General features: G+C 40.7%; 3 protein-coding genes and 3 non-coding genes across 11 annotated transcripts; 3 read left to right on the top strand and 3 right to left on the bottom strand.

Moving 5' to 3' along the window:
* Positions 1-5,529: 5,529 nt before the first annotated feature.
* Positions 5,530-8,588, bottom strand: LOC115826643 (tripartite motif-containing protein 16-like). 6 transcript variants are annotated; one of them, XM_030790564.1, is made up of 6 exons: positions 8,001-8,588; positions 7,609-7,704; positions 7,234-7,467; positions 6,954-7,083; positions 6,503-6,553; positions 5,530-6,050 (listed from the first exon to the last, which is right to left on the bottom strand). In XM_030790564.1, exons 1-6 carry the CDS (start codon positions 8,586-8,588, stop codon positions 5,530-5,532), a joined length of 1,620 nt encoding a protein of 539 aa, XP_030646424.1. The 6 variants fall into 6 exon arrangements, with proteins under 6 accessions (XP_030646424.1, XP_030646387.1, XP_030646418.1 ...); XM_030790527.1 differs by having other exon boundaries at positions 6,503-6,610; XM_030790558.1 differs by having other exon boundaries at positions 6,939-7,083.
* A 2,654-nt stretch (positions 8,589-11,242) lies between these two features.
* LOC115805623 (E3 ubiquitin/ISG15 ligase TRIM25-like) lies at positions 11,243-14,094 on the bottom strand. Its single transcript, XM_030766271.1, has 6 exons — positions 13,510-14,094; positions 13,112-13,145; positions 13,007-13,011; positions 12,810-12,969; positions 12,347-12,400; positions 11,243-11,763 (listed from the first exon to the last, which is right to left on the bottom strand). Exons 1-6 carry the CDS (start codon positions 14,092-14,094, stop codon positions 11,243-11,245), a joined length of 1,359 nt encoding a protein of 452 aa, XP_030622131.1.
* A 3,390-nt stretch (positions 14,095-17,484) lies between these two features.
* On the bottom strand, positions 17,485-20,181 carry LOC115826686 (tripartite motif-containing protein 16-like). The gene is made up of 6 exons (XM_030790575.1): positions 19,594-20,181; positions 19,170-19,265; positions 18,690-18,923; positions 18,437-18,596; positions 18,278-18,337; positions 17,485-17,999 (listed from the first exon to the last, which is right to left on the bottom strand). Exons 1-6 carry the CDS (start codon positions 20,179-20,181, stop codon positions 17,485-17,487), a joined length of 1,653 nt encoding a protein of 550 aa, XP_030646435.1.
* A 3,395-nt stretch (positions 20,182-23,576) lies between these two features.
* trnai-aau (transfer RNA isoleucine (anticodon AAU)) lies at positions 23,577-23,650 on the top strand. Its single transcript has one exon. It is a non-coding gene; the product is annotated as a tRNA-Ile (tRNA).
* A 345-nt stretch (positions 23,651-23,995) lies between these two features.
* Positions 23,996-24,069, top strand: trnan-guu (transfer RNA asparagine (anticodon GUU)). Its single transcript has one exon. It is a non-coding gene; the product is annotated as a tRNA-Asn (tRNA).
* Positions 24,070-24,696: 627 nt separating this feature from the next.
* On the top strand, positions 24,697-24,770 carry trnai-aau (transfer RNA isoleucine (anticodon AAU)). Its single transcript has one exon. It is a non-coding gene; the product is annotated as a tRNA-Ile (tRNA).
* The last annotated feature ends 191 nt before the right edge of the window (positions 24,771-24,961 follow it).

The following is a 24,961-nucleotide window of genomic DNA, read 5'->3' on the forward strand; positions in this document are numbered from 1 at the left end:
AGATAAAATAATTGAAGAGGAAGTGATGGATGAGTAGAGAGAGGGAGAGAGAGAGAGAGAGGGAGGGAGAGAGAGAGAGAGAGAGAGAGAGAGAGAGAAAGAAAGAGTAATGGTTTGTTTCCTCTGGTGCGGGGGGGGGGGGGGGGGGGGGGTTGTATTTAGCCCATTGTCTTTGAAGCATGTCAGTGCTTTTATACCTCACTTTTGTTTGAAATGCCGCCAAATATGTCATCATCACAAACTATATTGTGTTAATCGAGTGCTGTACTGAGCCTGGAAGCCCCAAAACAAAGTTTATCTCAGGCCATCAACTGGCTGATAAATATCTGATGCGGTGACTCTATGAGACATAAGCATTATATGCGATGAACTGTAATTGCAGTTCTGATTAGATAAACTAAGTGCGTCACACTCATACTGCTGTTGGCAATTAAAGATAAACAGACTGTTTTCAAATTAAATGAGAAGTTAGAAAACACCTATCTTGCTCTCCATGCATGTTAATGCCAAAAAGCAATAACAGGCTGTACCACTAGATGGCAGCTTCAGGATTTGTATTGACTCATGGCTTTACTGCCATGGTTGCCTATCAAGATTTTTCCAGACAGTGATTTTGTTTACAGCACTGTAGACAGAGGCACAATATGTACTAATCAAACATTAACATTCAGTTTGTGGTTGGTTAGCTTGGTTGGTCAGACCACAAATTTTTGGAAGGAGAGAAACTCAGACGTGGGTTTATGGATATCATAACTTAGTGACCAATTGCTGGCAGTCCAGTTGTTTTATACTTGTGTAAACAATATAAGACTGTAGCTGAATGTGTTGTCATCTTGGGTTTGAATACTGTCTGTCCTTGTCCTTCACTCTGTTTAGGCTGCTGATGAGAACTGACATATTACTTCAATCTTTTGTGTACACACGTAATAAACTCTGCTCAACTTAAATTCTGTAACGGTATTCTTCTCGCTTAAATCTTTGGAACAACAAATCACTCTTGCCATCATTTTCCATAAGGTTCCTTCACACTTGTTCCTTCAGTCAATCTCCCAACCTCAGTTAGTTTAGAAATTCTGGTACAGTTATCATCTACTCATCTCCAAGCCTCAGGCGTCTATCTGTATGTCTGTCTGTCTGTCTGTCTCTCTCTCTTATAGGATGTCTTATATTTTGACCATAAGAATTATTATTAACACCCTGAGGACTTTAATTACTTAATAACTCTGTGATAAATATATTCATTTAACATACAATAGAGTGAAAGAGAGAGAGAGAGAGAGAGAGAGAGAGAGAGGGAGAGAGAGACAGAATGTGCTCAGGACACAGCACAGGACATAATATTTAAAACAAGTTAACTTATCTGGTTATCAAAAGAACTGTTTGAGTAGGTTTCCACACAGAAGGAATTTGCAGTGCTCATGGTTGGAACCAGTAGGGGATTGTCTACTCTTCACTGCAACAGCGGTTCTCACTGCCTGGTCAGGATATCAGATTGGTGATGGGTGGATTGGGGGAGTATAGAATGAACCTCCACAAGCATTATGGCTTCCCAGAGGAGGCCTCTATTGTCAGTGAAAAAGAGGTGGTTGGCTACTCCACATTCATCAAAGAAAACAGGGATAAGCTGGCAGTAAAGGGTTGTCCAGTAGGACAAAATAGGCATGGAAAACTGAGTAAACGACACAGTGTTCAGTAAAGGGAAGACACATGGGAAAACAGTACATTTAGCATTTGTGAATTTTGATCATTTTTCTCTTCTTCTCTCCTCAACAAGGATGCACTCCTGGGGTGTATTCCAGAAAGCGAGTTTAGTGGAAACTCTGAGATAGTTAGCTCAGAACAAGTAGTAAACCTCCAAATAGAAGAGTCCTAAGGCTTCATTCTCCTTGCAAAACAAAGCCATGGGCAATCCCCTACTGCTCCCAACCATGAACACTGCAAAGTTCGCTTCGCTTTCATTGCGCTGGTTCGATCGCTTGCCTGACAAAACTGAGCAACCGAATTTCGCACTACGTCACTGGAAGCGTTTTTGTTCACACCAACCAGATCACACACGACCGAAGACTTTTCCGGGACGGCAGCTTGACTTTTAGCGCTACTGGAAGGTGATTGGCTTTCGCCAGGTGAAATTTCGCTCGAGTTGAACATTTTTTACTCAAGCGAATGCTCATTTCGCCCCATTTCGCGTCGCTCGCAGTTTCACCGAGATTAACCCCGCTCATTTGCATCCAGCCATTCCCTTTTTATGTATTTGCATCGCTCGAAAATTTCGCGTCACGTTCGGCTAAAACACAGTTTAAGGATGTGTTCAGACGTATTCCAAAGGGCAACGTTTTTGTTATGTGTTTTGGTCACTGGGGGCAGTGCGTATTTAGATACTGCATGCCGATGTAACCGGGGTGTTCCTCTATCTGCACCTCCGTTAAATTAACCTCTATAATCTGCGTTGTGTTCGATGGTCTGCTTAACTTGATAGTAGTGTAATGATCACACCGATGATTCCAGTTGTTGGGTTTTATTAGAGGAGAAATACCGTCTGCACAAATTAACACAAAACGAAAAGAAATGTTTGACATGCAGCCCTCACACGCACACACACAGGACATCAGCAACCTCTCCTCAGTTCAACAACCGCAGACTCAAAATTAACTACATAATAATGAACGAACACTGACCACAACATACCTGCACAAATCAACACAGAACGAAAAGAAATGTTTGACATGCAGCCCTCACACGCACACACACAGGACATCAGCAACCTGTTAGCAAAAGAAAGCATACAGGAAACCTCCTAGCACCGTATGGAACACGTGTCTTTCATAAATTGTGTAAAATATGAAATAACAGTATTTGGATCTGAGTAATAAAATGTTTGCATGTTCACTAATACACAATTATGGATGCATTGCATAACATTTGTCTCGTTTTTTATCACCAAAAATATACTTTTATAATCTAACGGGTATAACTTGCGTACCTCTCCTCAGTTCAACAACCGCAGACTGAGAGCGACGCAATAATGACGACAACGAACTACAATGGAAACGTCACGGGTTCAATCCCCATGTGTGCTGACGATCTTTCTTTCCTTAACTCTGCAATGCCTCTGAAGGCCTAGTTTTGCTCATAGCACAATACAAATGTTTAGCCTTATAATTTAAGGTAACCGTGGTAACCATGAGACACTTCCCCTTGTCCTCAGGCCTTTGGATGTCTTGCTGACGTTAAATGCTGCCATACTATTGGCTCATACTGGCCGTGACTGTTAAATCCCTGCTTGATTGACAAATTACAGATTATCCCACAGTTAATTGTTATGTTGTCTTTTGAAATGCTGCTGAACAAGTCTTGGACCGATGTGGTAGCAATACTGACACTGGTGTTGTCTTGTTGAGTTACATTAATTTCATTTTCAGTCATGTTAATTAGCATTCCGTAGGACAATTCATTTAGATTCTGTTCTGTGTCTTCTTACACAGTGGCTTGCATCTAAATCTGTTAGAAGCATCTGAAAAAACTGATCTCTGGGGTTTGTGAGGTCGCAGGTCCATCTTTAATCCACCAGTGGAGCCTTGAGAACATGTACTGTGATATGTGAATGTGTTTGAACTCTTTCCAGAGAACAGCAAGCGGGATGGTCTGGCTCAGTGTGTTACAGGACACATATGTGAAAGTCTAATGGTGATGTGCAGCTACATCCAACAGGATGAATCATTTCTAAACAAATGTTGTCCATCTTTTTGATTCTGCTCTTGTATTCATGCCTTGGGAAGTAAATGTTCTACATACTCTCAAAGACTGCATGAGTTTATGGATATGGTTACACTTCGAGAGTAATGGCTGACATTACTTGGACCTCACAAAATCCTCACAGTGCTCTTCTTTTCACCATGTCCACACTAGTCTACAGGTGGACAGCCTCATCTTCAAAGGGGTTTAAACTGAAGAATGATGAAAAATATGACACAGCGTAAGTTTTGTGGCTGAATGAAAGCTCGTTCCAAGTCTTTTGAGCTCATCTGGTTTTTGTGTGTGTGTGTGTGTGTGTGTATATTTGTGTCTGGTAGGAAAGAAGTGTATGAAGGTGTTGAGTTTCATCACCTGCCTCTATAATGTACCTGGCAGAAGGAGAGTTTTAGAGTCTTTAGAATGAGAATCCACACATACAGAGTAACACTGCCTTTAACAGTCTCACTCCAGAGAGAATCTTATCTCATTATATTTTATTTTATACTATTTTTACAATAGGTCACAAAAGAGCTTTACAGAACCCCAAACCCCAAATCAGCACTAAAGTCACTGATGTTTGTCTCTCTCACATGTGCACAAAATGTTGGAAATCAGAACATAGAATGCATTTTTTTCTACTCATTTTTACAATTCACGGCAAAATTCACCTGTGTTTGATATTCACTGTAAAATCATTTTATTGACAGCACAGACTGACTGAGGATGAAATCCGTTTTAACAGAGCCTCTGATCCTTACAGAATATCCAATCACAATTCACCACATTATAATAATTTACATCAGCATTCATACATGTTATTTCACAGGCCCAATAATTAGTGTGGGAGTGACTCTCTGTCAGTTAAACACTAAAACACTGCCCTGACAGAGGCCAGAGGAAAACAGACAAACACTGGGCCCTGTTCTACCAGCCGCTTTACCAAACTTAATTTCAAATATGTAAATAAATGGAATTAAAAGCAAAGCATTTCACCTGGCTCAACTCTTTAATTTGTCTCTTTTTGTGTGTCCTTAGATGCATTTCTCTGTATTGTGGTATGTCAGTTATTAGAGCCTTAGAGTTGGTTCTGTAATGTCTGACTTGGGAATCGAACCCAGAGTTCTGGCTTGGAAACCCAGTAGCTTACCCTCATGCCACAAAATGCAAGAACCACGTGCAGAAAACAAGGCAGGAGTAGTTCAGTTAAAGAGTTAACGTTACTGTTTAAGTTAAGTTTTCAGTGATTGCACACACACACTGTGAACAGGGCACACAGCCATGGATGTTGGGCCTGGGAATCGAACCGGCAACCCTCCAGTCATAAGCCTGGTTCTCCACCCTTTAGACCATGGCTGTTTAATTGCTAATTGAGGCAGAAGTATCCAAAGTGAGTTAGGTGAAATCAGCTAACAGTTCCAGGCAAGAAGTCAAAACTGGTTGGCAATAAAATCAAGCAACCAAGTCCAAAAAACAGTAGACAGACAAAAATCAGAAAACAATCCAAGCAAGGGGTCAAAAAAAACAGTAGGCAGAGATATCCAGCAAACAAGTCCCAAAAACAGTAGGCAAAATCTTAATCCAAAAACAGGGGACAAAGAGAGAACAGGGTTTAACAACAAGGCTTGATCAAGGTAACAACTCAAGACTGGGCAAAGAACTAAAGGAAACAAGAGGCTTAAATAGACAGAGAGAATAGAGAGACACAGGTGAAAACAATACATCAAAAATGAACTTAACAGGCACAAAACAAAGACTGAGGACCCCACATGGACAAAAAAGGAACAACACTCCCCAAAGTCATGACAGGTTCTTAATCTGACAAGATCCATAAACCCAGAATCCAGCATAGAGGGGCTGAGTGAATGTGGTCTGGAATCTGTGGAGGAGGGTCATTGTGTCAGAGACGCTGTAGAAAGACAGAATTCCTGCCCTGTGATCCAGATACACTCCTATTCTAGAATGGCTGTCTAGTATTGGCATTTTTGTCTCATTGTTGTCGTGCATGAAGGAGTAATGAGTGTGAGAACAGGTTAATCTCCAGGACTGATTATTGAGTCCAAACCCACACTCTTTACCTTCCCCTTTCCTGCTGATGTCTTTATATGAGACTGCTATAGAGACCCACCCACTCCACTCAACCTCCCAGTAACAGCGCCCACACAAACTCTCTCTACAGAGAACCTGCCCCCGCTTTTGAAATCTCTCTGGATGATCAGGATATGGCTTAGCTGTATTAGTCCTTGTCGCCTTTCTGTTCCCATCAGACAGACGGAGTTGTTTATGTGCTGTCTTGGGATCCAGTGTGAGCTGACAGGAATCTAGCACGAGAGATCAAGAGAAAAGAAATGTCATTCAAATCTAAAACATGATAATACTGCATTTTCAGGCATTGTCTCTTGAATGTAGTTTAGATTTTAGGTTATTAACTTTGACTCATTAAACACTCACACACTCTTTAAGCTGTATATATCAGTGTTTGTTTACATGTGTGTGTGTTTGACAAAACATTGTTATCATAGTAGCACTTGCTTTCAATTTAGATTGTAGTGAATATTTTTTTAATGATATTACATTTCTATTAACCTCTCATGGTCCCAGAGCCCTGTGATGTGTTTGACAGGATAAACTCACATGTGTGTTTTACTAAACTGACTGTCCACAATCATTCAGCATCACAGCATTCATCCATCATATAGCATTTATCTACACATGGATTGACATGATGTAGTGTGTGTGTGTGAGTGTGTGTGTGTGATATCAGGATACCCACACTTTAAGAATTCCTCTCTGGTTTTGGGCTGAACAGGTAAGAAAAGCTGGTCTTTATTAACTATGGAGGAAAGTATTGAATACAAAGCATGAGAGGAGAAGAACTGGACTTTGGGGAAATTTTTCAAAACCTGAAATCTTTCACTGTCAGGGGATTTCTACAACCACTTTATTTTCTAAAACATTTTTCCAACATTTTCTAATATCTTCACAACCTCATTGAGGAATTCCCCTAATTTCATTTTCATTTCAAAGACTTTATAATGAAAAAATGTTTTGTTGAGTAAATAAAACACAATTTAAATTTGTTAATAACTTTACCATTACATGACACCCCCCTATGAGTGACAAGAGTATAATTTCAGTAAACATATTTAAAAAAAAAAAAAAAAAGAAAGAAAAGAAAAAAAAACCTTTCTAACCTTTTTCTGGTCTACTGATTGTCTCTTCACTGAGGAATTTCTCTAGTCTCTTCTTCATTTCAGAGACAGATTGCCTCACATCCTCAAAAGAGAAGACCGGATTGACAGTCATGCTGCTTAACTCTTTAACTCCTGAATGAACAGAGAGAAACTGGAAACTCTACAGAGAGATAAACAAACACACAGAACACAGACATGGAGAGACAAATTTTCCTATACTTCTCATACATATTGTTGAGAATAAGTCAAGAGCAGATATATTGTTAGGGACACCTCACTCTGTAGATGATCAGAGAGTTAGTGATGTTACCTGGAGGAACTGGAGGTGATCCTCTGTGTGTGAAAGCTGCTCCAGCTCAGTGTCTCTCTTCCTCAGATCAGCAATGTCCCGCTCCAGTTTCTTTATGTGATCTTCAGTCTGACTCAGTTCGGCCTTCTCCTTAACTCTGATCTGTTCTATCACCTCAGAGCGTTTTCTCTCAATCAACTGGATCGTCTCAGTAAAGATCCTCTCACTGTCCTCCACTGCTGTCTGTGCAGAGATCTGTGAGGAGACACACAGAGAGGAGGGGAGTCCATTTGAAGCAGAACTCTCACTCAGCTCTTACGGAACCCCAGACAGCCTGTTCTCCACAATGTTCATATGGTTCTTCTTGCAGTTAACTGCTCTCTGCTGACTACTCACCCTCAGAGAATTCACAGCCTGTTTCAGCTCCTGTAGCTCCTTCTCTCTCTCCTGGATTCTTTGTCTGGATTTTCTCTGAGTCTCCCCCAACTGCCTCTGTGAACAAACAACACACTTGTCTTTCTTTCCCTGCAAAGAGCTTTACTCAGATATTCGTTCTCTGGTGGTGATGGGTGTTGGCTGCTATAGCCTTTTGTCCTTGAACTCTCACACAGAGTAATTGACTCAGTTCATTTTATTATATGGAAAATATTCAACAGTCAACTCAGCTATATTCAGTATAAGAGTTTTGTACATGTTAATTCAGAGGCGAAATATTTATGAGCAATGTATGTACACATTTAAGAATCAGAGCTAAATCCAGATCTAAAGAGTTAAGTCTCTTCTCTCACCTGTTTCTCAGTCCTTTCAGCTGCTGCTGAGACTGTATCATGGCCTTTGTGTTCATCCATTGTACACAAATAGCAGATCATCTTTTGGTCAGTGCGACAGTAAATCTCCATTACTTTGTCATGCTGAGAGCAGATCCTGTCCTGTAGTTGTGTGGAGGCTTCGACCAGCTTGTGTTTCTTGTAGGCAGGAGATTCGTAGTGAGGCTGGAGGTGAGTTTCACAAAATGACACCAGACACAACAGACAGGATTTGACAGCTTTGAGTTTTCTCCCAGTGCAGATGTCACACTCCACATCTCCAGGTCCAACATAACAGACAGCAGGAGGAGCAGCCTGGAGTCCTATTTTCCTTTTTTTCTCAGCCAGATCAGCCAGTGTGGTATTCTTATTGAGAACAGGTCTTTGGGTGAAGGTCTGTCTACACTGGGGACAACTATAGATTCCTCTCTGATCATTCTGATCCCAGCAGCCCTCAATACAGCTCATACAGTAACTGTGTCCACAGGGAATAGTCACTGGATCATTAAATAAATCCAGACAGACAGGACAGATGAGTGGGTCTTGAGTTGATAAAGAATCTTCAGCCATTTTATTGTACACACAGACACTGAGCAGTGGTTTGGTTTCATTTTACCATAAATATGTGCTGGAGAACTAGGAGGAGCTGCCTGAATATACCTGTTTTGTCAGGAAATGTTATTTGGGTGTGTCACAGAGAGTGAGTGAAAAGGAATGTTGGAGCTGTTGGCAAATTTATTTTTATTTTTACAAGATTAAAGAAAATCGGGGAGGTTAAAACGACTGAAGAGGAAGTGAGGGATGGGTGGAAGAGAGACAAAAGGAGGGAGATAGAAGAGTGATTTTAGTATTTCTTTTTAATGTTTTTCTGACTGTTTTCCCACATTGCATCTGTGACATACTTCAATTAGCCTGAGTAGAGAATAAGTTTGGTTTTAATCTGTAAATAACATGTCCTTATGCATAAAGTAATACAGTCTGAAGACTGTTACTGTGCAGAGCAAACTCAGTCTAGATCAATCTGGTTCTATCTTCACCACACCTTGACTGAAACAGAATGTTTTACATTTGTCTGAAATGCTGATAAAAATGTATTGATTACTTGACATTTTTCCCATTTGTATCTTCGTCACAGACTGTGCTGTGTTGAGCTTGAAAGCCCCAAAACATTGTTTCTCAGGTTGTTGATTGGCTGATAAATATCAGGTGTGGGGAGTCCATGAGACATTTGTATTATATACTCTTAACTCCAACTGCAGTTTCACTGGAAATAGTGTTTCTAACCAGATAAACAAACTACGTCACACTGCTGTTGGCAGCTTAAGACAAATAAACCGGATCCAAATGACCAGTTAGACAAGATTCTTCATGCTTGGCAAGCATGTTTATTCTAAAAACTATAATAGGCCATACCACTAGATGGCAGAAATGAGAGTTGTAATGACTCACAAAAGATTAGGAGGCTGAACATGAGACTGTTCTCCCTGTCAGTTTTTGCACAAGCTGTTTTTAACAACGCTGCAGACAAAAGCACATTGTTTATTAATGTAACATCAGTACACATGACTTGTGTCTGGTTAACTCTGCCGGTTAGAGTGTGCTGTACTCCACTGCTGTACTCAGTCAGAATGCTGTTAGGGATAATAATCAAGACACCATCATCAAGGATTAATCAGAGGGTAACACAGAGGAAACTCCAGGACTGATTACTGTGTCCAAACCCACTCTCAACAAGGGGTGTAAATCACAAGTTTCATCATGATGCGATCCTACGTTGATTCTTTTAGCCAACGATCCGATACCTTGAAATTTGCATAAATATCATTGAATCCGTTGGCTTTCACGAATGTGAAGTCTCATGTCTTGTACCCAAATACACTGGTGTTTAAATGTTGTAAATATGACTGTAGTTGTTGTCGGTTGACTCGTTATTCTTCCTGCGAACCAGTCTGTAGATCAGTGGAAAGTGGTGAGCACAGAGTCTGCAAAGCAGTAGCCAAATGTGATTCATCTAGTCCTCCGTTGTTTTCATTTAAAATACTGTAGGAAAAAGAGACAGCTAGTCACCTCCTGAAATTTCTTTTTTTAAAAAACAGCCAAATGTTGGTGACTTTCTAAGGGGGTCCATAAACATGTTTATCCAGCCTGCCAGTGGAAAGCATTGTGCTGTTTATAAAGATGACTTCGAATTATCAGTGACCATAGTTCACTGTCTTTAATCCTTTTATCAAACTCATTTACATCACTTTTCACTTTTTTTGAACTTGGGAATTGAAAGTCACAATCTTCACAATATGTTTAGACTTTGGTTAACGGTAAAACTTTATCTGATCGATGGATATAATACGTATTCTGAAGGTAGATTTTCCTTATACCATTGCTTTTGGTTTATGTTCTGATCTTAGAGTTTTCCTATTATATCCCAACAAGGAATAAACAAGTGGCTTAGAAAATGAATGAATGTGTCAGCACTTCCTCATGAACTTTGTGTTTTGTCTTCCCCTGTCTGCCAGTGTTGACACTTGTAGGTTTGTTTTGGTTTTCTTTACCATGTGCAGTTTGTTTATTTTTGTCATGTGCTCCTGACTCCGCCCCTCAGTTAATACCCATAACCTTACACACCTGCTCAAAGAGGCACAAACTCTCACAAGGCTAGACCTGGTGGGCTTTGAACCCCGGGGTTGCCTGGGCAGAAGACGAACAACTTCATGAAGAACAGGGAAACTGAACATGTGACAAGGACAAAACAAAAAGGCTGAGGACCCCCTGTGGCCAAAAAAGGAACGACACTCCCCACAGTCATGACACAAACACTAAAAATAAACTGTCTTTTGATTTCATTTCTGAAATCGAAAATCAAACACAGAAAACGCAAAAATGAAAAACACAAGCACAAAAATTCCTTTGAGATTTGATTTCACTTCTCTAATGTTTGGAACATATGAGCTGATCTAGAGTCAGTACTGTAGTGAAAACATCCAGAGGCTCCATTACTTACATAGTTTACAAAGTAAACTATGAAGCCTCCGGATGTTTTCACTACGATACCGAAACCACAAGATAGTCTTCAGATAATCTCTCTCTCTCTCTCTCTCTCTCTCTCTCTCTCTGCTTTACTCTCTCACTTGCACACACACACACACACACACATGTTCAGGAGACACACAGTACATCTGATCTCCAGTTGGCACTGACATTGCAGTCTGATTCAGGAATGATACTTTTTAATTGCAGATTTGAACAGTTGCCAACATATTAAGCCAAAATCCAGCATAGAGGGGCTGAGTGAATGTGGTCTGGACTCTGTGGAGGAGGGTCATTGTGTCAGAGACGCTGTAGAAGGACAGAGTTCCTGCCCTGTGATCCAGATACACTCCAATTCTGGAACAGCTGGAAACGTTTGGGATTATGGTCTTAATATCATTGTGTATGAAAGTGTAACTCAAGTAAGAACAATCCAAACTCCAGGACTGATTATTGTACCCAAACCCACACTCATTGCCTTCCCCTTTCCTGCTGATGCCTCTATATGAGACTCCTATAAAAACCCGACCACTCCACTCAACCTCCCAGTAACAGCGTCCAGACAAGCCCTCTCTACATAGAACCTGCATCCACCAATCAAATCTCTCTGGATGATCAGGATATGGCTGAGCGCTTCTGGTCCCTGTCACCTCTCTGTTCCCCTCAGACAGACAGAGGTGTACATTTGCTGTGTTGCGATCCAGTGTGAGCTGACAGGAATCTGGTTGGATGAAAAAACAAAGGACATTTCAAACAGATTTCAAAAGTTCTGAGGTTAAACTTTCAGGACATTAGCTTATTGTAATTCACAGAACACTCACACATTCATATATGCTGTATATGTCAGTGTTAAATATATTTACACATCTATTAAACATATATATATATATATACACACACACACACACATATACAGTGTATATACAGTGTGTGTGTGTGTGTATACATACATACATATATACATACATACACACACACACACACACACACACACATATATATATATACTGTGTTGAGTACATTCACACATTCATGGCTACTGTATATATATTGGTGTTAAACACTCACAAATTCACATCAACTATGTGTATCAGTGTTGAACACTCGCACACATTAACATCTAAAGTGTCTGTTTGCCAAAATATTAATATTACAACAAAAACCTATTTTCAACAAGGTTTCACTTTTTTAAATGACTGTGAATATTGTAATTAATAATTTGGAAATGGTAATACAATGTTATTAACCTTTCATTGCGTGTGTGTGTGTGTGTGTGTGTGTGTGTGTGTTATCACTACACTCACATTGTAAGTATTCTGCTCTGGTCTTGGGCTCAGCAAGTAGCTGGTCTTTAGTAGCTATGGGGACGGGAGAAATGAATTGTATGTATTGTACGTAAAAACAACCTTTATAATTTTCGCACAATTCACACAAAATCTCTGAAATGTATAGGAGAGACTGCATTGTTTCTGTTGTGTTACATTACGTTGTATTAGATTGTTGTGGAATCATTGGCTGTTCTGGAAATGATTAATTCAGTGTACAAAATGTTTGTGTATATCTCATGTTTGATGATTAGGGAGAAGAAATAGATTTTTATGGAAATAAAGATTGCTGAGTTGATTAAACCTCTCTTATATTCGTTAATAACCTAACCTTGAGATTTTTTTCACACCTTACACACTTAAAGTCCCCATCCCCTGCATATTATTAACTGCTCAAAAAAATCAGATTTTAATAAAGGTATTTCACAAAAACATTTCTAACCTTTCTTCGATATATTGACTGTCTCTTTACTGAGGATTTTTTCTAGGCTCTTCTTCATTTCAGAGACAGATTTCCTCACATGCTCAAAAGAGAAGACTGGATTGACAGCCATGTTGGGTGATTCTTTAAGTCCAGAATGACCAGAGAGAGACTGGAAACACTACAGGGAGATAATAACACAGACATGGACACACAACCTTTCCTAAAGCTCTAATACACTTTACAGAGAATAAATCTAGCGCAGAGATTGTGCAAGTTTTTTCCCCCAAGCCATCAGACTCCTCAACGGCCAGTGATTAAACCTGAGTTTTCTGGATATTTTTCCTCGAGTCTACGCTCTGTGATTTTTGTAGGATATCCACCTAGATTGTCTTCCTGTTTTTCGTCTGATTCACCTTGGATACTTCTGCCTTGATTTTCACGTAAAGAATCATTAACTGAATTCCTCTTTCCTCTGTCTCTGCATCAGAGTCTAACGCTCCATTTGTGGCACAAGGGTAAAGCTCAGAGTTTCCAAGCTGGAGCTCCAGGTTTGAATCCCTGGCCAGCCCTCACAGTTCTGTGTCGTCTCCTGTGGCTCTATGCTGTTCTATGAAGCACCATGGTCCTGGAGGAATGTTGTTTCATCTCACTGTGTACTAGCTGTATATGGCTGAAATGACAATAAAGCCAGTCTAAAGTTTTTAGATTCTTCTCTTACCTGTTTCTCAGACCTTTCAGCTGCTGCTGAGACTGTATCATGGCCTTTGTGTTCATCCATTGTACACAAATAGCAGATCATTTTTTGGTCAGTGCGACAGTAAATCTCCACTACTTTGTCATGTTGAGAGCAGATCCTGTCCTGTAGTTGTGTGGAGGCTTTGATCAGCTTGTGTTTTTTGTAGGCAGGAGATTCATGGTGAGGCTGAAGGTGAGTTTCACAGAATGACACCAGACACACCAGACAGGATTTGACAGCTTTGAGTTTTCTCCCAGTGCACATGTCACACTCCACATCTCCAGGTCCAGCATAACAGACAGCAGGAGGAGCAGCCTGGAGTCTTGTCTTCCTCAGTTTCTCAGCCAGTTCAGCCAATGTGGTACTTTTTTTAAGAACAGGTCTTGGGGTGAAGATCTGCCTACACTGGGGGCAGCTGTAGACTCTTCTCTGATCATCCTGATCCCAGTAGTCCTTAATACAGCTCATACAGTAACTGTGTCCACAGGGAATAGTCACTGGATCCTTAAATAAATCCAAACAGACAGGACAGATGAGTGAATCCTGAACTGATGAAGCTTCTGCCATTTTAGTGTACACACAGACACTGAGCAGTGGTTTTGGTTTCATTTAACCAAAGAAATATGCCAGAGAGTAGGAGGAGCTGCCTGAATCTACCTGTTGAATGAGGAGGTGTTGTGTAGGTGTCTCACAAAGACTTTATTTTATTCTAATTTTATTGCCTAAGTTGTCAAGTCAGTAACTTTATCGGGATCACATAAATTATGTACATCACAAAAGAGGATCTGGAAAGTTACAACAATAGATCAGAGTGTGAGGGTTGGGTAGAAGAAAGAGGAACAAATTAAGAGAAAGAGGGGTGTTTTTTGTGAGGAGTTGTTTTACTTCTTTTTTTGTAGTCCACAGACTACAAAACACAGACACAGACACAGACTGTAACGTACTTCAAAAAGACTGAGAAGAGAAGATCATAATGAGTTTGGTTTTAATCTGCAAACGCATAATTATAGTGTCTTTAGACCGTTACTGTGCAGAACAAACTCAGTTGGAGAATAGGTTCAGGGCAGAGCCATTGTGAGGGACACCCCAGATCTGGAGGCAATGTTGTAGTCGAGTCACATATCTCGAGTCAAAGTCGAGTCTCAAGTCTCCGCTGCTCGAGTCCAAGTGTGAGTACGTGTCAGTAGTGTTCGAGTCCCTGTTGCTTGAGTTTAAGTCCAAGTCTGAGTAAAGGTGTCAGAAATAATTGTTATCAAATTAAATCAATCTGGGATAAAGAGGACAGAGAATTTTTTTCCCCCCTTTTCCACCATAAAGATTTTTAACAACTTTTTATGGATGAACTTCACTTCCAGTGTATGTAAATACAACTATATGTCAATAAAGCAGGAACATAACTTGAGGATGTGGTATACTGGTTTAGGATGTGAAAGACTGTTATACTGTTCCAACTGGTTTACACTTAGCTATAACCTCTTGTGACTTTTTATACATGGAAATATTAGCTCTGCAAACAGAACAGACCCAAACCAAAACTGGGTGAGTGTGTGAAAATGTCATTTTTTTAGTCATTCAGAAATGAGGGGAAAGTTCTTTAGCTAACCTTTCGTTTGGTTGGAGCTTCACAGAAAATGTTGGAATGTGGTAATAATCTGAGAAGGACAGCAGGATGTCAGGATAATATTATAAAAACGGTAAATCATTTAAAAGTGCCAGTCATTTTCCCTTACTGATCACAACCCGTTGGGATAGCTGACGATACATTTTTTTCAAGGTCCATTCACTACATAATCAAAATCAGAATTAAAAGTCAAAAGAAGTGACATGTGGCCATAAAAGGAAGGAGAGAGTCATATGTCAGTGTAGAGAGTTGTTTACGGTATATTATATATAATAATATTAGACTGTATATTATAAGTGTAAATGTAAATGCGCTGAGTGACAAAACATTGTTGACACACTGTTGGGCCTCAGAGGTCGCGTGCTGGTCAGAGACCTGGCAGGCCCAGGCAGAGTCCATGCGTACTGGGAGGAGAGGGCACCCACAGCTGTTGAGAGGGTTGGAGATGGGCCTGCGTATTCGGTTCAAGCAGAGGCAGAGGACAGAACCCATGTATTAAACAGCATCGTAACCATCTACTACAGGTTCCCGACTTGCCGTTTGAACAGGATGAGCAGCTCTGTCGAGGGTGAGGGAAGTCCTAAAGACCAAGACACAACAGGCAGACTATTCTGGCTAAACCTTTATGTGTGTGCACCTATAATGTGTGTGTATATATGTATGTATACATATACATATACATACACACACACACACACACACACCGTATATACATATAAGAAAAAACCCTAAGATAAGATAAGAACACATGCACTATATGACAGATGTTCTGCATCCAAAGGCACTGGTATAAGGAACACACAGTGTATGTAATATTCATGATTTTATATGCAAGTTTATTTTTAGGCTCTCTCAGAGTAATATAAAGAGTAAAATAAATATCAGTCGTCACAAATATGTCCAGCAAATCAGAGGTCAGTTAATATAGAAATATCTGACGACTTAACCATGAACAGCAGTAGAAAAAAAGCAGAAAACAAAACAAAGTCAAAGTCCTTTGTTTATCGGACAAGGAATCAACACGCTATGTGACTAAGAGCTTTGTGGTATTTGCAAAATGCCAAACACAAAGTATTTCTTTCCAAACCCACCATGTGATTTAACACAGTTTCAATTCTGACCGTGAAATATGAGATACCTGCTTCCTGACTACTCTCAAAACAGAACAAAAGCTGGGAATTTTTATTGACGTTGTCACATATATAAACATATTGTCATTTTAAACATGTGATGCATGTAAACTTAAATGACATTAAATGTGCTCTGGCAACAGACATGAAATAAGGGTTTATAATAGAAGACAATGGAGAGAAAGAGTCCAGTATCTAAACCATAATTCACAATGTACTGATACACCCTGATACATGACATTTATAAGATACACTGACAATGTACTGATACACCCTGATACATGACATTTATAAGATACACTGACAATGTACTGATACACTCTGACACATGACAATTATAAGATACACTGACAATGTACTTATACACTCTGACACATGACATTTATATGATACACTGACAACATACTGATACACTCCAACACATGACATTTCTAAGATACATTGACAATGTACCGATACATTCTGTTACATGACATTTATAAGATACATTGACAATTGTTGGATTTTCTTGTGATTTTACAAATAAAGGAACCGGAGCAAAAGCGCGCTTGGAGAAAAGCTTTATTTGGTGGTGGTGGTGGGATCCGGCAGCAAGTCTGCTTGCGCCGCAGCTTAACTCAGAGAACTGTTACCGTGATCGGCCTTTTATACCATGAAGCAAACAGACAATAGGTTTACAACGATGCTTGATGCTAATCAGAATCTATGTGTTAATGCTAAATTCCCCTTTTTGTCTGTGATGGCTGCCATTTGCCCATTACCGGTTGTATTTTGCCTTAATCAGTTGCTCTTGGCTCCAACAGTAACGCGGCGCCAAAGGTGTGAAGCTTTCTTTGTATCTATGGTAATAAGACCATCAGGTTAAACAGTTCTCCTATCATGAACCATGTCTGTTCAGATGTCACTATAATCTTACGCAATGTACCGATACACTCTGTTACATGACATTTATAAGATACACAGACCACATGTGGTGAAAAGTACCAGTTAGTGACAACATTATTTCCATTTTGTTCTCTGATTCTTGTTTGTGTCCTGCTGCTTAAAGCTCTACTGCCTCACCAGTGCTACTGACCCTCATAGTACTCTCTCTCTCTCTTTCTCTTTCTCTCTTTCTCTCTCACTCACACATACACATAATCAGTACATATAATTATCTACAGACACTGATAATGCAGCCAGATCGGTACATGGCTTTTTAGACAATCAGATCTGCACAGAGGAATGTATATCAGCTCGAAATCCAGCATAGAGGGGCTGAGTGAATGTAGTCTTGACACTGTGGAGGAGGGTCATTGCGTCAGAGATGCTGTAGAAAGCTAGAGTTCCCGCCGTGTGATCTAGATAGACTCCTATTCTGGAGCAGTTAGGAACTACTGGAATTTTAGTCTCATAAATATCGTGCTTGAAAGTGTATCTGGAAGGAGCACATTCCAAACTCCAGGACTGATCGTTGTGTCCAAATACACTCTCATTACCTCTCCCTTTCCTGTCAATCCCTTTATATGAGACTGCTATATAAACCCACCCATCCCACTCAACCTCCCAGTAACAGCGTCCAGACAAACTCTCTCTACAGAGAATCTGGCCTGCCCTGTGAAATCTCTCAGGGTGTTTGGGATACGGCTGTGCCGTATGGGTCCTTGTCACCTTTCTGTTCCCCTCAGACAGAAAGAGTTTTCTTTGGGCTGTGTTGAGATCCAGTGTGAGCTGACAGGAATCTGATCAGAGAAATGAAAATAGAAACAAATTAAGTTCAGGTCTAATCTAAAGAGTTCTATTTCAGACATTCTCTTTTGAATGCTTGTATTTTAGGTTTGGAGTCACTAACTGACTGTTTTTCTGTATTGTGTTGTTATTACGATATCACCTATTTTAAGTTGAGAATCAATACTAATACTTGCAGTTATGTTTTCAGTCAATCGAGAATCAGAAGCCACATAATTACACCAATGTTTGAATTCTTTTAATGTGTGTGTGATAACAATGATATACTCACAGTGTAAGAACTCCTCTCTGGTCTTGGGTTCAGGACACAAGAAAATCTGGTTCGTGGTATCTGTGAAGGCAGGAAGAACATTGAAGTCCAACACTACATTTATTAATTTCTTTGAACTTATGTCTCACCAGGTTTGCCATGAAATAGAAATGTTCTAACCTTTTTCTGGTGCATTGAGCACCTTTTCGTAGAGGAATTTCTCGATACTCCTTTTCATTTCAGAAACAGATCTCTTCACGTTCTCAAAAGAGAAGACTGGCTTAATTCTCATGCTGGATAACTCTTTACATCCCGAATGAAGAGAGAGGGACTGGAAACTCTACAGAGGGATGAACAAACACACATCATGCAGACATTGACACACAAATTTTCCAAGATCCATTGTGAGGGACGCTTCATTCTGTGATGTTACCTGGAGGAAATCCATGTCATCCTCTGTGTGTGAAAGCTGCTCCAGCTCAGCATTTCTCTTCCTCAGCTCAGCAATCTCCTGCTCCAGTTTCTTAACGTGATCTTCAACCCAACTGACTTTGGCGTTTTCCTTAGCTCTGATCTGTTCTGTCACCTCAAAGCACCTTTTCTCAATGGAGCGGACCATCTCAGCAAAGATGTCTTCAATGTCCTCCACTGCTGCCTGGGCAGACATCTGTTAGGAGACACACAGAGAGGAAGGGAGTTCATTTGAAGCAGAACTCTCACTCAGCTCTTACTGGAAGCCCAGACAGCCTGTTCTCCACAGTGTAGCTCAGTGGGAATGGACAGTGACTCAGCACCGGGCTCCTCACTGACCGACTGAAGGAAAGTTTTGACTGACTGAAGCAAAGTTCTGACTGAATACTGAAATGGTTCCTCCGGCAGCTAACTGTTATCTTGTACTCTGCTGACCACTCACCCTGAGAGATTTCACAGTCTGTTCCAGCTCCTGTAGCTCCTTCTCTCTCTCCTGAATTCTCTTTTGGGATTTCCTCTGGGTCTCTGCTAGCTGTTTCTGTGGGCAAAAAACATGGTGATGGCTAAATATTCTGTAAAACCTGTCTTATACATCGTTTTGCATGTATTTAAGTAATCTTAAACAAACATGTAGAATTATTATTCTTAAACCACAGCGTTATTATGTATAGAATTATGATCTGTGTTACGAGGTGAAAAATGTTTTGTTTTGTTTCAGTGCTGTGTTGTTGATGGGTGTTGGCTACTGGTGTTTTATTACTTTGGACCTTGCTCCAGTTTTCAATGATTGCAAACATATATTTGAAAGCAGAATTTGGCTTAATTTGATCTCTACCTGAACTAGAGAGTTTTGTTGTTTCTCTTACCTGTTTCTCAACCCTTTCAGCTGTTACCGAGGCTGTATCATGACCTTTGTGTTCATACATTGTACACAAATAGCAGATCATGCTTTGGTCAGTGCGACAGTAAATCTCCATTAGTTTGTCATGTTGAGAGCAGATCCTGTCCTGTAGTTGTGCTGAGGCTTTGACCAGCTTGTGCTTCTTTAAGGCAGGAGATTGATAGTGAGTTTGGAGGTGAGTTTCACAGTAAGAGGCCAGACACACCAGACAGGATTTGACAGCTTTGAGTTTTCTCCCAGTGCAGATGTCACACTCCACATCTCCAGGTCCAACATAACAGACAGCAGGAGGAGCAGTCTGGAATCCTGTCTTCCTCAGTCTCTCAGTCAGTTCAGCCAGTGTGGTATTCTTATTGAGAACAGGTCTTTGGGTGAAGGTTCCTCTGCACTGAGGGCAGCAGTAGACCTTTGTGTCATAATCTGGTCCCCAGTAGCCTTTAATACAGCTCATGCAGTAACTGTGTCCGCAGGTAATCGTCACCGGATCCCTCAGTAGGTCCAGGCAGATTGGACAGCTGAGTGAATCCTGAGCAGGCGAACATGCATCTCCCATTTTACCACGCAGACTGACACTGAACAACAAGTCACATTTTGATTTCTCCACAAGCCGGTGGGGCGTGTCGCCTCAGCCTTCCTGGTTCATTTGTTATCCTAGCACAAGAACACGGAAGAGGGCCTGTGCAAAATATCTGGCAGTGTAACTTGTTTGAATGGGAAAATTGGTGATAAATTTATGGCAACAAGCCAAGACTGACTAGATTAGGTATTTATTCCTGTTTAATGGCTTAACAACTCCTGGCACTGACTCTTACAGGAACTAATTTTAACTCACAAGCAGGAAATAAACACAGTAAACAGAATAACAGTGGGATGAGTCAGGTTATAATCCAAATAGCAACTTCTTCTTGAAGATACGTTGATTAAATATCAGACAAAGTATCAAATCAACATCTCCGCTGTTGGTTTAGTATTGATCTTGCTCATCGTATTGGTCATGTACTCAGCATGTAAAAATCATCGGTGTCCAACATTGATTCCGCATTGATTCAACACTTCAGTACTGCACTTGTGAGTGATTGAATGATCCTTGATCTAACATTGAAGTACTGCTTTGTATTTTCTGTCAAAACAGTACTGGATCAATGATTCTGCCATAATTTATATGATGCCAAAAGTATAGTCAGCAGACAGCAAAAGGTTATGAGAACACGCTAAGACACAAACATTACTGTCCAATATGTTTCACTTCTACCTGGCTTCCATAACCTCAACCAAATTTAGGACTTCTCCATGTTTTGCAACTTGGAGAACATAAAACTATATAATGTGTAGTGTAGATGAAATAAACTACACTACACATTATTTACACATTAAACAGCTAATGGAGTGACAAAGAGTCCTGGCAAGAATTTTATTCATAGTAGCACACACAAAACCACACAGATGAATGAGTGGAGAGAGCATTCAAATATACCTATACTTTAGACGTGTGGAGTGTAAAAAAAAAACAAAAAAACAAAAACTGAATAAGCGTATGTGCATCATTTTACCAGAATTTATCCGATTAGTTAACAGATGATGGATACGTGGTGCAAATAATCTGAGATTAAATTAACCTGTTAGCCAATTCGAATTCTCGTGTGGCATCTTTTGTTGAAATTGGATATAGAAAAAGATAGCTCACTATTTTCCTTATAGTGCCATTCCTGCTAAAAGGGCTCGGCTCTTTTTATAGGTCAACGTTGCTGAACTCCTGCCTACGCAACAGGGTTGGAAATGAACTTTTTTTGTCCACCTGCCACTGTTGCTGGTGGATTCTAGGGCTGTGGATCGGCAAGAATCTGGCGATACCATACGTATCCCGATACAGAGGTTACAATTCAATATACTGCAATATCGTGCGATACTGGAAGTAAGGTGATATACTGCGATTTTTTAAATCTAATTTTAGATTCCCTAGTTTAAGGTTAGCCGTTTGTTCCCTTAGCTGTACATCAGAGTGGTGTCTTGCCAAGTGTGCTCTCACAGATGAGACATGCCTCATCGTATACAAAACAATCACGGAACTCTCCATTGTCGGCTTTTCTTCTCTTCTTATGAAAAATGTTTTTTTGCCCATGGCCTCCTAGGACTGTGTCTTCTCTGCAGACCTCTTAGCACCTGCGATGTGGCACCACATTGTATTTTGGTGTTTGTTTATTTGTTTTCTTGCCAAAACATTAGCCTAAGCGACTTGAGGTAGCCTAATTCTTTTTAACTGTTCTATGCTCGAGTTGCCTCTGTAACCCACTGTGTCTCCTCAGTGTCCAATGGTTCAATCTGCGTTGTGGAATATCAAAAATCACGCTCTGTTGGAACTGTATTGTTTGCTTGTTGCTTTTATTTACCCCGCCTCTGTGCCTAGTAGAGTGAGCAAATTCACCCGCCACCAGAGCCGTTCTTTCTACCGTTCTGCCCGCCACTACTCAAAATCACCCGCAGGTGGGTGCTGATTTCTGAGCCTGCAACCTAACAAAATTCTGGGAAAATCCTCAGCAGTATGAAGTCGCATTGTCTTGGGTAAGACCCGTTTGTAACCGTGACTCAGAGAAATATATAACAACATCGATTAAGTCCCGTTGTTTCATATACTAACTACTAACAGAGGTGTTATACATACTGAGACAAACATGTTGAAGTTACTTTAACAGATTTAAGTCCTTTCATACATGTTCGAATAGATACAGGGAGTCAGAAAGTGAACACATGAGAGACATAAAGGTAGTTAGTGTTCATGAGTGGGTGTTATCGTACACAATGGATGATGGTGGACCTGTATAAACTGGAATATTTTTTGTTGACAGTGTTGTAGCATAGAAGATTTTTTTTGTTCCTTGGACTGGACTAATGAGAAGACATTTAAGTGTTAAGTGCCCCCCTGCCCCCACCCCGCCCCATGCAGACAAGTGACTGACAGTTCAACTCAACGTCTCAACACATCGGTAAGTCAGTTCACAGGCCCCAAGTCAGAAATGACTGTTTTTGAATATTCAAACTATTACTTGGAAATTGGTAGTTTAACTTCTTGCAGGGAACATTGAGTATGGATTTTGCTGGTGAGATGGTGTTTGTTGTGAAATGTGTGCAATTGTGTTGTTATTCCAGAGCTTCTCTAAAGCTAACATGCAATTTCATTTTGTTTAATCAGTTGGATTTTTAAGGGCCTCTTTGAGATTTGACACACTGTGGGGTTTTTTGCAGCATTTCTGTTTGTACATGCAGTCAAAATAATTTTTGGTGAATTCTCCTTTATTTGGAATATTACATATTATCTTCTACACATTACATTACTTTCTTAAAGTGGGTTGTCCCCATTCAGCAGGCCTTGGTTTGTAGGTCTCTCACACGAACAGCGACCCTCGTTGGATCTCTTGCAGGAGCAGTGTGCGCAGGTTATAGTCTGTGGAGTGACTGAGTCCTGAGCTGATAATCACAAATCTGCCATTTTCTGCATTCTGCCTTTGTGCTGTCTGTGTTATTAAACTGCATCCAAATGCTATTTCGGTAGTGACTTTCACTCATCATGTTTTCTGCTGCTCGCGTACTCCTCTTGTCTCTGTGCTCTGTAGACTATCAGCCCCCCCCTTCACAGTGGAAAGGAGCAAACAGTTGAGAGGGAAAGCTTATTAACTCATTCAGATGTTTGCAGAAGCATCTCAGCTGTTTGTTTCTGGGTTTGTTTTCAAGGAGTCGATCAATGATTAGTGTAAACAGGTTATATTCTTGCTGCTTACAAGTCATGTTTATGCTGAAAACTAGGACAGGGTAGACCACTAGGTGGCGGAATTGGGCATATAATGACTGAAGACCAGACAACTGTTAGGGTTGTGGCCGGTTATCTCAGCTGTTTGTCAGCATTTTTGCATCTGTCTAGGATAAATGGGCTATGAGCTGACTGTTGTCCTGTGTGGCCGGTTAGCTCAGTTGGTTAGAGCGTGGTGCTAATAACGCCAAGGTCGCGGGTTCGATCCCCGTACGGGCCAACCCTTTATGTTGTTAAAGTGACCCTGAGAATTTAGGCTAGTATTTGTCATTGCACACCACAATCAAATATACCACGTAACAGGAATGCTTAGTGGACCAAACTACACATAAGCTATTGATTGCAATGTTAAACCTGTCATTTGATTTTCTTTTAAGTATGAATATAAATATTTTCTTTGAAATGTTGCTATATGGGCATGAAATAAGCTGACTACATTGTATTATTGTTGACAGTTAAAATAAATAAAGGTACACTTACTGCACTGGTGGTTGAATGGTAGATCTCTCACCTGCCCTTTGGGAGGCCCAGGTTTGATTTCCAGCCAGTGCGCATATGTTGTTATGTCTCTGTGGCGCAATCGGTTAGCGCGTTCGGCTGTTAACCGAAAGGTTGGTGGTTCGAGCCCACCCAGGGACGAAAGTCTTTTAGCCTGCTGTGATCGTATAGTGGTTAATACTCTTTGTCCGCGGCAACCCCGGTTCGAATCGAGGTCAGATTCAGTCTAAAGGGCAGCCTACTGTGGTGTAAAGGTTAGAAAAGTGGGCTTGTGCCTGATAGGGTCGCTAGTTTGATCCCTGGACCGGCTGGAAAAATGTGGGCGGGGGGAGTGAATGAACAGCATTTTCCCTTTCCTCAACACTCCCTCAGCATTCGTGGCTGGAGTACCATTGAGTAAGGCACTTAACCCCCAACTGCTCCCCGGGTGCAACACTGTGGCTGCTTCTGCATCTAGTGTGTGTGTGCACACTGCTCCAAGTGTGTGTGTATAGGATGGGGCAAATGCAGAGATTGAATTTCACTGCTCACTGTTCCCAGTGTGTGTGACAAATAAAGAAGTTAACTTATTTACAGTGAGATGAGCAGCCTTATTATTTGCAAAGTATATATATTTCCAAAACTATCACGGAGTTCACCACTAGATGGCAGCAGCAGGAACTGTAATGAGGAATGCGCTGTAAGCTAGTTGTGGTGACAAATGCCCATTTGTCGGTATTTCTGCTCTGTCTGAGATAAAGTGGCTTTTGGCCAGCTGTCATCCTGTGTGGCCGGTTAGCTCAGTTGGTTAGAGCGTGGTGCTAATAACGCCAAGGTCGCGGGTTCGATCCCCGTACGGGCCATTCAATTGTTTCTTGATGTCAGTAATGACAGTAGGGGGTCACCTTACAGCAGAATCACAATCAGCCATGCCACAGTGTGATGAAAGTAACCTTCACAACTGTGCGTTTTGACCTGGCAACTATGTTTTGCTTCATCGCCGACGTAGTTAACAGCAGGAAATCAAGAATGTATTCTTTTCTTGGTTCTTTTA

Source organism: Chanos chanos, chromosome 1 (assembly GCF_902362185.1).
Source record: "Chanos chanos chromosome 1, fChaCha1.1, whole genome shotgun sequence".
Classification (NCBI taxonomy): Eukaryota; Metazoa; Chordata; class Actinopteri; order Gonorynchiformes; family Chanidae; genus Chanos; species Chanos chanos.